Below are 12974 nucleotides of genomic sequence, written 5' to 3'. Positions count from 1 at the left end.
ATTTTCACATTAGAGGTGTTTTTCTGAGGCCACATTCCCTCTGCCCACCCACCTTCATTAACACAAACCCCAGCCTTTCCTTCCATGGCCAAACCTGCAGTGTGTCCCTCGGATTCCAGCACTGCTCTCTGCACAGTGGCCTTGGCACTGTATTCACAACATGAAAATTAAGTAGAGTAAGTATGACCCAGAGAATCTGAAAGAATGTTATTAAATGGAATGATCTATGGTGCAGAATGTCAAATAACAGTCTTTTATAACTGTGAAACTATTTCAGAGATTATTAAAAACTGCAGTCTTCTAAGTCAGAGACACATAATGCTTGAATCGTGTGCTGCTCCCAAAAGGCCTTCCCAACACCTCCAACCTTCATCAACAGTCAAAACGAATGTTTCTTTTGTTGTCTTGATTAAAGCTTTCCATTTGCTTCCTCTGGGGCTCTGAAAGGCCCCATCTCTGCATGCCCAGCTCTGCCAAGGCTGGCAGCTGTGTCAGTGCTGCCAACAGCTCCCTGAACCATGGCCCACAGTCCCGGCAGGACGACGGCCGGAGGCTCACATCCAGCTCGGAGAGTTCCTTGAATGCTCCTAAACCTTGGCAGAAAACAGCCCAGCCTTCATCAGAGATGTTGTTATTATAACTCAAATCCAGCTTCTGCAACCTGGCTAAATGGCCATCTTGCCTCAGGGATGCTGCAAGAGATGACAGACACAAACACAACTAATAAATCCTGATAACTGCTTTAAAAGCTTCTCAGAGAATGGTGTTTTAATACCTCATTTCAGCAGTCAAACAGCAAGATTTAACTCCTCAGCAACATAAAACCACTTGGTGCTGATCTCAGAAAGACAGTTTTATAACAGCTGAAGGAGTTTACAACACTTAAAGCACAGGCAGTTCAAAACGAACAAAGTATTGACTTAAAAGGTTAAAAGTGTGTGGCAGCCTTGGAGTCAATTGAAAGGAGGTTACATCAAGTGCCAATTGTAAGAGGCAGACAGGCTTTACAGGGAGATTTAGAAAGAGGAAAGCAAAACTAGGTGAGGCTGCATGTCTGACTACAACAGCCACCTCTCACCTCTCACTGTGAGAGGGCCAAATATACCCTAAAGGGGTCCTTAACATATGACTGGTGAAGGAGACACCCATCAAGGGTGATGGTTTTTAAAGTCAAAAGTATTTGGGCTACACCTCACCAGATTTCACATTCCAGGGCCTTGCAGTTGTCACACAGCTACTGCCAGTGTCAGACACTCAAATCCCTGAGTCAGGCCCATGGAGTCACAGGGATGAGTATAAAATTAGCAAGTTTTTAAAAGGATCCTAGAGTTTATTCCTTTATCAGGTTCCCATTTTCCAGTATTTCTTAGCAGCTGCTAAGAGGTGGGTGAAAACATTTCTGGTTTAATTCTCCCCCAGCAGTCTGACTCCAAAAACCCACCTAATGGATTGGGAGCTGGTAGTGCCTGTATTCCTGGTTGTCAGCACAAACATTTTCTCTAAACTACTGAGATGTAAAACAGCATCTGAACAAAATAAAACTCCTCAGAGGCAGCTTTAAATATTTGACACAAAAACCAGATGCAAACCCTACATTTTCTAATTTTAAAATAAAATAATTATTATTAATAGGTGAAAGTGCTTAAAGATTCTTTGCATTTTAGTCTTTTCAGCTTTTCCACTGGGCATGTCCAGGACACACAGTAAAATGAAAGCCCTTTGTGGGAAAAATACTCCCATATTTTTCATGTTTTCATTTGATTTATGCAAAAACTTGCTCCCATGGAACAAGCCCCTTCTGAATTGTGGTCTGAACACCCTGGTTCCTTGAGTGCCAGTAAATACCATGTTATACTTACTTAGAAGTGCCAAATCTTCAGCCACCAGGTTACAGCTGCTCAGTCTAAACACTTGAATCTCCGTTGCAAGCTTTAGTGCTCCCAAAAGCAGCTTTAGGTTCCCACCAACGCACTTATTCCAAGAAAGGTCTAATATCTCCAGTTCAGGAAGGTGAAGGGCAGCCTCAGCTGAAAAGATTAAGACCAGCAACTTCTGCTTACTAAGAGAAAACAACATGGCCTCAACAGACACCTCACCTGCAATTCACCCGTAAGTAGGATCCTAACAATTGCTTGTGCTTAGAATGAATTCTTTTATTCCAATAAAAGTCAGACAAAAGAAATTAAGAAGGCTCTGCCAATAGAATCTATGGAGAGGGGTTTTTATCTTTCTATTCACATTATTGCCTTGGCCTTGTCACACTGAATTAATTTAATTTAATAGCTTGCATTTAAACCATTTTATATCAATTTAAAGACAGCTGGGTTTTTTTGCTGTTAACTCACTATTCAAGGTGAGATGCTCTGTATCTTTTGGCAGCTCTGATTTCCACAGTGTCAGTCTTACATAACTGCAGTGATATAAACATAATACTCTTTCTGCAAAGACCTCTGACCTTGGCTTGCTACTGCTTCTGCTGGAGGTAGTTAAGTCTTACTCCAGGTTTAATGTCACCAGTAAACAGTACAAAATATAAGTGCACAACACACAGTAACTGAGAGATCCCTCTGTACTGAGATTTCATGTGCCATATGGAACACCTATCAAAGGCCACTAATCCACACAGATTTGCAATAAGTAGTCAAAAGAGGCTGAATTTACATATCCTGTGTTAGATTGGACTTTTCCTCATGGCTGTGCAATATCTTTTCCACCACTGCAGTAATTTCCTCCATTGCTCCATGCTGAACTCTACCTCAAAAAGTTTCTACTGAAATTTTCACCTGCAGTGAGGTGAAAAACCCTTAGTCAAAACTTTACCCCACTGAGTGAAGTGTAACATCCAGACATGATTACAGCATAGAATAAAATCACATTTTTCTTTTTTCCCCAACATTAAGGAGTATATAAAATTTCACTATCAGGCAAAGGACTAAGAGAACTTCATCCCCCCAGGTATAGTAGAGGAAGTTATACAATTCTCTTCCCTTGCAGCCTGGTCCCACAAAGCACTGGTTTCATCACAAGCTTTTTCACTCTGGACCTGAGGTAAAATGTAGCCATGATCCTTGGAATTCAGCCAAAGGAAAAGGGAATGCTTTGTCCGACAGGGATACACAGAGAACGGGCACTTTTAAAAGAAACATTCCTACCTAGTGATGAAAGGGAGTCTTCACCTAAGCCACAATTGCTGATGGTCAGAGATCTCAGCTTGGGTAAAAACCTGAGCCTGCCCAGAAGAGGATCTGATGAGAGTCCTACATTTTTATTCGAGGATAAATTCAGCTCTTGAAGATTGGAAAGTAAAGGTATCACCTGGGCTACAAAAACATGAAATATTTATTAGACAGTCACTGATCCATAGCAAATGTGTAGTTGTATATTTGCCTGACATAATTTCTTGTCTTTATAAATCAATCCAAAAGCCAAGGCCAAGTTTTTACACACAAGTTCATGGTGAGTGATGTTTTAGGCCATAAATAGCCCTGTCATTTTCAGTAAAACTGATTCAGAAGTTAAGTACTCCATACTATGTGGAAGGTTGTGAGAACATGGCTTCCTGGAAATTCTGTCAGTGAAGTAAGGAATTTCCAAATGCTTCTGAAACTTGTCTTAATGTTATTATTCTCTATTATAAAATAATTTTAAAATAAATCATGAATGATATTACTAGTAATGAATATTTACTAAAGCTTCATCATCTTCAAGTCATCTTCTTTGTCATAGAAAATAGGATGTGGGCAATCTGGGCTTTAAGTCATGTGATTTCTTGTTGTTAAGAGTAAAAACAAAGTTATGAAAACAGAGACAGAAAAATAAGCTGTCTCACAAATTGACTGGGAAATGCCTATTTCTTCATAGTAGTGTTTATAGCTGCTTCAATTCAACCTGGAGAAAGCACACAGCACCAGCAATGCAAGATCTCCTAAAATCACCCTGCACTCAGTGTGCAGCTCAACAAGGGAGTTTTAGGCAGTTGTATTTCATGCACATACCCACCATGGATCCATCCAACTTATACCACTGAGGGAACTGTCCCTGGATATTTCCTAAATTATTGATTATAAAAAAAGCCAGTGCTTGGTGGCAGGTCCCACATTCCCACTGTGGGTCTGAACCACAGCAGATTCAGGTCCTTAGCTCCACACGGGATCAGACACTCTGAAATTTCCTTTGGTTCAGCAAAAAAAACCAATCCATATTGACCAAGAAAGCTCTCCCCCACATGGCATTTTGAGAGCTGCCTAATGGAAAAAGTACTGAAATCAGCTCTCCTGCCAGGCAGAATCTTCTATGTCTTTGAGATATTTTCAGCAGGCAAAACTGAAATCCTTAATGAATTTCCCCAATGTGTCCTTACACAAAACAGTCATGTCCTCTTCTGTGACACAGCACTGGTGAAGATCAAGGACTTCCAGATTTTTCAAGCTGGCCAAATGAGCTGTTGAGGCTTTAAAGCCACCACCAATCTCTCTGTTACACGAGATGTCTAATTTCCTTAGCTCTGCCAGGTGTTGTAAAGCAGTGTCTGAAATGGAAAAGGGAACAAGCTGGTCACTGGCTGCCACAACAGCCCAGGTCAGGGCTTTGGCATTTATTTACTTCAACGTCAAAGTTTGCACAAGGTATTGCAGGCAAAGCTCCTGGCTAAGCTGCAGTGTATAATCACAGCAGACACACAGTAATGCAGCAAAGCCTCCCTGCCCATGCAGCTCCATTCTTCTCTGGGAGAGCAGGTGAAGGTGAGGCCAGCTTATCCCCCACATCCAGTCAATCCTCAGCCTTTTGCAGGAATTACTGCTGGATGTGCTCATTGATGCCACTTGTTTTGCCACCTCCACTAGGGAGAGACACAGATAACAAGCCCATTTCATGTGGCTTCTATGGACACTCTTTAACTGATAATGGTGAATTTGGGTTTCCTTTGGAAAACAGGATTAGCTTGTTAAAAGTCAGCAGGCCTGCCTGTGTACTAGTTTATATTTTGTCTGGGGAAAGAGGAAGCACATCCAGGGAGCCACAGCCCTGAGATGTGTCTCAGACAAATGGTGTGGAAGGTGACTCTCCCCACTTGAGCTCAGGGCAGATAAATTCAGCTCCTGCTGTAGTTTTTTACCAATCCTCAAACAGCAAATAATGATTGCCCATTAATACTGCCAAACCATCAGCAAAATCCCACCTCATCGCCTTTCCCAAATGGTTTTCAGATGTACAATTTACTCGGAATGAAAGTTTTCTGAACACAAAGTCTAACCTAAGCCCTGGAGGCCGTCTTGCTTTAATCCACACATGTGCAAGTTTAACTCTTTCAAGCCTGGCACATTTTTCAGATCCTGAGCAATAACCTTCATGCTGCAGCCAATGTTTTTGTTGATAGAGAGATCTAATACTTCGAGGTTTGGGATCACATTTAGAAGTTCAGCTGGGGAAAAAAAAAAACAAAGAAAATGAGAATTGGTAATTGTCTAGAACACATACAGATGAACCCTAGAAAAATACAGCACCATGATAAACAGGAAGACATGGCCAGGGTTTGCCTGTCAGTGTGGTTTAGACTTGCTAAGTTCCTGTTCTACCTAAACAACACAGTAAAATAAATATTGTATAGGAATCAAGAAAAACTGTGAAAAACATTTATAAAAGTGAACAAATACAAGGACTGTTAGAAAAATACAAAGGAATAAAAAGCAGAAATACAAAGCAAAAGAAAATTTTCTAATGAAAATATATAGGAATGTCTGTTACATATGGGGCTCCTCCTGCAGTGGAGATGAGAGCCATGGGGCTTCTCTTTTCTGAGCAAACACCTTTCAAAACACACAATGAGCTAAAAAGACCACACAGGATTAAGCTGCTATGGTGAGAGGACAAAAGGGAAGGTTGGTCAGTGGTTGCCAACTCAGCCTAAATTCCCAATCCTCAGACCTTCTTTCCAATCCTATGGCTAATTACATATTCAGCTGCTTAATTTTAAACAGTTAGTGTTGGAAATTCTGGCACACATTTTTTGCTGAAGGTCTCAAATGATCCAGAAACCCTGGACCACTGAGCCAGCTAGACTGTGGTCTTCTCAACCCTCCCTCATGATTAGAGAGAAAAACTTTCTCCTTTGGAAGAAAGTGCATTCAATCCCCACATCATAAATACAGTTACAATGCAGAACTTGAAATAAATTAACTTTTCACTGATATTGAGCTCAATACAGCCATTATCTAAGTCAAATAAGTTCATTTTTGTCCAGCCAGTCTCAGTCCAGCTCGATGGACACTCATACCCAGGGATTCTCCATCCTTTGCAGTCAGGTTACAGTCCGTAATTTTCAGACATTTTAATTTGCATCCTTCCTGAAGTTTTTTTGTCAGCAGTGATAGTTTTCCACCTATGTTACTGTTCCATGATAAGTCCAGTTCTTCAAGCTGAGAAACAATTTCAAATGCCTCTCCTGCAACAGAAGTCAAGAATGAGTCATTCTATATATCAATTTCAGTGCAAACAAAAACACAGGTTTGGAATATATTAAAGAGGAAGGTTAGCTGCTTAATACTCAAATTACTTTATGATGAATGTCTCGCCGGGAAAATTGTTAAATAAATAAATTATTGCTTCTCCAGAAATGCTGTCTAAAATCTCACATTGTCTAAGGAGCAACATAGATCACAAGTCACTGTCACAGTGCACACAAACATGAAATTTATTCAGGTTCCCAAACCCTCATCAGGCTCATGCTGGGACCAGGAAGTACAGTCTAGAGGGAAATCAATGCAAGTGACAAGTCTGAATTTACTGTCCTGTAGAGTTCTGCTCTGTTTTATTTGGCAAATTTCCAACATCCTCTGTACTGTGTCCACAGGTCATTTTGGAGGGAATGAAAGAATTCTTCTCACAACTATTTCTGAAACATGAAAGTTTCATTTCTGACGGGAATTTCTGTCTCACTTCATAAGAAACCAAGATGAGCATTGCTTTGACTCTAACCCACTTTCCCATGATTTCAATGCAGACAGAACTGACTTTTACTACATTCAGAAAAATCAGCCTTTTCAAGACTTGACACACCTGGCAATGTGAACTGTGTTAGTGCTCATTTGAAATACTAACATCCCACTGTAAAATCCAGCTTCCTAACTTCCTTTGTAGAGGAGGGAGGCAGAGCATATTTGCATAAACTCATTTCCAAGATAGATCAATTAATCAGACCATAAGCAAAAGCAATTTCAAAGCGTGACACACAATTTTTTGATCTAAAGTCTAATAATTGAGAATTATATTTTAATAGTTACATCCTTTCATGTCTGTGTGTTTTTTTCATAATTAAATTTTCAAAAAAGATTTATAATAGAAAAATAATTATTTCTGTAAGGGAACACCCAGGTTTGAGAGGAAAGGACACATCCTAATTTTTACTTTTGCATTTATTTTAAGTTATTGCCCAGTGTTGAATACTGAGCAATGCTCTACAGTTGAGAAGTTCAGCATAGCCTGTTTTTGTTTGACATGTGAACTACAGATTTCCAGACACACTTTCCTCCCAGAAGATAAATAAAAGAATATAACTCCAGGAATGCTTTCCTATCACCTCTCACAGCCAAGCTCTCACAACCACACAGAACAGGTTGATATTATGGTTCTATTTCAGACATTGATTTCTAAGCAGGATGTGCTGAGTCCACAAGAGGCCACATTTCTGCAGAGAGATTTGGACAAGGTCACACAGCCAGGATTGGCCTAAATACACAAGTTGTTTTCAAAATCACAGGCAAAATCAATGCAAACTGGCTGTTGCTATTGCACATGTCAAGGGCATCACATTTTGACTGGAAATTCAAGTTCTGCGATCAATTTTGTGTCTGTACCAGCAGAAGTTAAACTGAACTGGGAAGGAAACAGCACTGAAGAACCTGGCAGAACAAATCAATTGGAAAAATAGCCAATAAAACTCAGAGGGGAAAAAAACCCAAAAACCAAATCTATGAGAAGGGTTTGAAAAAGAATGAAATACATTTGAAAACATATTAGAAAATTAAATACAGATTTCACACTCATCAGAAACAGAACAGTTATTTTCACCAGCTTTTGTAGAGATGCTTATTTCCTCCCCAAGAGATTGCATGACTCATTTTTGATCTACCACCATATATGTAATTTTATTTCTGAACCTTTCCTGGGATATGAATGACATGAGCAAACCCCAGCTTTATAACTCAGACCAATTTTAGAACTTACAAAATAAGTAACTTTTATAACTCCTGATTGATGATGTTTGCCCTTCTTTTAAATACAACCATAGACCCACTCCAGAGTAAACTCAAGGCCCAGAGGTGACTGTGTGCCAGAACCTGAATGTGCAACAGCACCTTAAAAACCTTTACATCACATGTTTTGCAGAAAGCAGGGTGCAGGCACTCCAAGTAAAGAAGTAAGCAGAGGAATAAGCTCCTCCCAGACCAAGCACCAAGTCACAAAGCTCTGAGACAGCAATTCTGGTTTTAAGTCTTCTCCCAAAAGAGAAGATTGGGGTTTTCATGATGAGTTCTCACTCATCCTGCAGCTCTAACACCTAAGCTGACCCTACTGGGACTGACTCTGTTTCTAGGCAAAAAACAGTAATCCAAATTAAAAATATTCTTTCCTGCAAATATGACTGGATTCTCTTCCCTTCTGAGTGTGAAAGCTGCACACCTGGAGGAATGAACTCTGCCAGAGCTACCTAAAGGTGTAAGGTCACCCATAAGCCCAAGTTTGTACTGTTTCACAGCAGGAGTTTACTCTGCCCAGGGTGGAAGCAGCAGGAGTAGGATGTAGGAAGAGATGAGATGGATTACATCAGCCCCAAGCTGTCTGGAAGTAAATGTAAATGGAATCCTTACCTAAGGAGATGACATCCTCAGCTGTCAGCCTGCAGTTGTTAAGTCGCAGGACTTTTAACAGGTTCACATGATGAAGATGAACAGTGAGAGCTTTCAAAGTCCCTCCAACACAACCATTCCAGGACAGGCTGATTTCTTCCAGTTCTGGGAGAAATGGCAGTAAAGAAGCTGTAAGGAAGGAAAAGAAAAAGCTTTTCTGTTTGCATGTTTCTGCACACCCTGGATATCAGTACATCTTAATATTGAGATGTTTTCTACAATCAGAATTTTAAGACATAACAATTTGTACCTCACTTTTCTTATCTGTATCTTGAGTGTAAGGACATTCATCTGCTTCACAGACCTGGATGATTTCTATATTTATATATATTACATAATTTATATAATTCAGTAATTAATATTTCTCAGGGACCTGGCATCATTAGATAAAATGTTAATATGGCCTGCACCATATTAGAAAGAAAGGGAAGGGAAAAGAGGTGAGGGAATAATAGAACAGGCAAATAAAAATTGGAGAAATACATGAAGGGATTAGTTGAATAAAATGTACATTTACCCAGCTCTTCTATATCTGCTGCACTTAGTGCACAATTATTTAGATCCAGATTCTTGCTGTTGGGTTTCTTTCCCAGTTTCTCCATGAACTGGTTAAATCTCTGCTCACCAGATGGTGTCTCTGCTTCAGAAGTGAGATGTGAAAGTCCATCTGAGCAACAAAGAAATAGGGCCCTGGTTACCTCTGCTAATAAACACAAGGTGTAAAACCTGCCTGAGGCTGCCAGGTGAAGACTTTAGGAAATGAATTAAATCTGTCAATAAAGCAGGCTCTATTTTTCATCAATGTGGACCAACAACCTGACTGGTAAGATCACTATAGATCAAATCAGTCCTAACCTCCTGCTGCATTTTCATACAACATCTGTGTAAGGTAGATGCTGCTTTTCTGAACTTTGCAAAGCAAAAAATTACAGAAAATAGCAGTCCACTCTCAGTAGATGCCCTCTTATCATTTCCCCAAACTGACCCAGAAAATGATGTGATTCTAAGCTTCACCTTCCATCTCCTTTTGAAAAACAGTTCCATTTTCTCTGAGGTGGATGTAAAGAGTATTCTTGTGTGTGCAAAATAACATCCATGAGAGATTCCCATTGCCTTCCCCTCCCCCTGCCCAGTGCCAAGTGACAGGAAACATCTGCTCCTGCTGTGTTCAGGCTGCTTTAGCAGGACAGCAGGACAGAGACCCATCTTAAACACAACAAGCCGAGCTACTGCTCAAAGCTTGGCTCTGAAACCAAATAAGCTCTGGAAGTGAGGAGCTGACTTCAGCACTGACTCTCACATGGCAAACCAAGACAGAAGTCACCCAAAAGCTTTACCCTTCCTCAGCAACATGGATCTAACTCCTTGTTTAGCACCTATCAAATCAGAGGGTACATCCTTGATAATGTTCCAATCAGAAATAAATCCTGGCTGGAGGATAAACTGTAGGCAGCAAATACAGGATTTTGTCTAGCAAGAAAATAGCTGATTTTCTATGAAATTAAAATATATACACATATACATGTGTTTCATTATTGTACCAGCATTACCTTCTACAGAGAGATCTTGCTTTTCACTCTGATCATCAGTTCCAGCATTGTTTGTTTCTGTTTCTTTGATTTCCCTTCTGTCCTTGCCTTCAGAGTTCCCAAAGTCAAAGCCTTTGAAGAATTGTTTGATAGCTGAGGGCTGCTCTTTCCTTTCTTCAGGAGCACACTTCTTTCCTTGGAACTGTTTTATAACAAAGTCAAATGGGGAACTCTTTGGGTTGTCTTCTTCATGTCTATCCTGGCAGTTCTGGTCATCTTTCAGGGGATCAGCAGACAGAATTAGATTTAGTAATGTTTACTCTTGCTTACCTTTTTTCATGATGTCAGATGCACTGAGAATTTGCCACCATTGCCTCCATCCAACCATATATCATAGCCATGATATAAGTGGTCAAGAGCAGAGAACTTACAATCACAAAAAGCTGAGGTACTATTTAATATCTGGCATTGATGTGTTGTCATAGCTGTATTCCTTAGAAATACAAAAATGATACAAACCAATGTACCTCGATGTACACGCACAGTTACTGAGCTGTAGAGCAATCCTGCTTTCCCTGGCTGTGATTTCCTGCTGTAGAGAGGTATTATTTTAAACAAAGAACATACCTGTCTTTTCCATGGGTACACCTGAGGATCCCTTTTACGCTTTTCAGTTTTTACAGCACTTTCAGGGTTTGTGGGACAGGTGAGCCATGAATGACATGCAAACAAAACCTCATTCCTTTCCTTAACAGGAACTTCCCGTGCTGTTTTCTCTTACAAGTTTCTGTCTTCATCAGTTTGGCAGCAGCAGCTCTGCACAAGTTTGTGGCTTCTTTCCTGATGCCTCTATTCCTCTGTACCCTATCCCAAAGTCTGACGTTCTTGAGGCTGAGAATTCCATTTAAATGCCCCGATCATGTCCCAGCTTAGATCCGATCTCAAGGTAGAAATCAGGAAGTGGCAGCAAAATCTTCGCTACTGCTCCCAAACCACTGCATGTCCCTGAGACAGCTGTTGTTAGAAGAGGCTGAGTCACCGCAGAGATCAGATTACCAGAGTACCTGAAGAAAAGCTCTTTGTTTTCCCACCCCTTTTGTCCATACTGGCCAGCAATAGTGCTGGAGGCTGAGCAGAGCCCTGCTGTCAGCTGGATGCTGCACAGCTCAAAAGGAAAAGGGAAGACGGACACTCCTGGTGGTTTTAGGGCAACAAGAGACACAAGAGGAGAAGTTACACTCACCTTCTGGGCAACACCAGGATACAACATTATAATGAAATCATTGGACACACCTTGTAAATGCCTCAAACTCCAGCACACTTTTTTTGTCTCTCTGTCTGTTCTAAAGTCAGATTTCCTCAGAGGTGAACATCACAATTTCTGTCAACCATACTCATGGCCATTTATGCTGAATGTCTGTAGTTTTAATAATATTTTTCAGTCTATGAGATCTTCCCTTTTGCAGGCTACTAGCCAAACCCTTTTTCCCTCATGTGGCAAACTCTCCATTCCCCTTATCATTTCCTACTCACCTTTGTCTGCACCTGGTGCAATTTAATTTATACTTCCTTAAGTACAAGGGACCATCCACAGGTCTGTACACACTAAAGACATATGCAAACTGGAGTGATGTTGGTGGGGAATGATAAAGTTGGTAAACAAAACCAGCAATTCCTTTGCAAGCAGCTGAGCAGACACCAGCCTGAGGACAGGCTGACTTAGTGTGAAACTAGACAAAGGATCCAGACAGGGTGGAATGAGGCACAGGGTGCTGCAAGGAGTCAACAGGGATGATGAGGAGAAAAACTTAAAATGAATGTCAGAAAAATCCTCTTGTCCATGACAGGTATCATACTGGGAAACATGTATAGCAGCTAGAAATGCACAAACCCATTGTGATCAACCATCTTTCTCTGTAGGGAAGGAGGGCACACTTCTATTCCCAAACAGAAAGGATCTCCAAGTTGGCTTTAGGGTTTTCTGGCACCAGGTGTGGCTGTCCTGTCTCAGTTTCTGAAATCAGCATTTCACTGCAGACCCATATCCACATCAGGAATTTGTGTCCAGGCATCTCAGCTGCACATGCTGGGAAAATCCCAGATTTATGTGGGTAAAGAACTGAATTTGACAGTTCTTTGCTTGTGTTTAACAACAGAGTGACTGGGAATGAAGCAGAGACCAAGCAACCTGTGTTTGTGAATATGTCCCAGGCTCTCCTGGTCCAAGACTTCTCAATGCCCACTGCAGTTCAATGAGACCATGCAAAGGGAATATTTGATAATCTCTGTCCTGTGAAAATGGGGAAATCCTTAAGCATGTTAAGCACCAATTACAGTGGTTAGGCTGGGCTAACTCATATGCTCTGACATTTCAGTTGCTGTGCTGCCAATTCAGTTGTTCTTTCACCACTTGAGGCTGTTGAATGAGTGACAATACCCCAGGGCACTATGACAGAGTCTCTGTAATTGGTGAGAAGGGAAGCAGTGACCTGGTCTCCTCTTCCTAAAAAGCAAATCTTTATCTTTTTAACATCAGCCA

General features: G+C 40.8%; 1 protein-coding gene across 1 annotated transcript; it reads right to left on the bottom strand.

Moving 5' to 3' along the window:
- Positions 1-11426, bottom strand: LRRC31 (leucine rich repeat containing 31). The gene is made up of 10 exons (XM_033068971.1): positions 11063-11426; positions 10457-10711; positions 9424-9573; positions 8868-9035; positions 6275-6442; positions 5255-5422; positions 4361-4528; positions 3153-3320; positions 1860-2027; positions 1-692 (listed from the first exon to the last, which is right to left on the bottom strand). Exons 1-10 carry the CDS (start codon positions 11073-11075, stop codon positions 373-375), a joined length of 1746 nt encoding a protein of 581 aa, XP_032924862.1. The 5' UTR covers positions 11076-11426; the 3' UTR covers positions 1-372.
- Positions 11427-12974: the final 1548 nt, after the last annotated feature.

This window comes from Catharus ustulatus, chromosome 10 (assembly GCF_009819885.2).
Source record: "Catharus ustulatus isolate bCatUst1 chromosome 10, bCatUst1.pri.v2, whole genome shotgun sequence".
NCBI lineage: Eukaryota > Metazoa > Chordata > Aves > Passeriformes > Turdidae > Catharus > Catharus ustulatus.
Note: the sequence above shows the minus strand (reverse complement) of the source record. Positions and strands in the feature narration are given on the sequence as shown.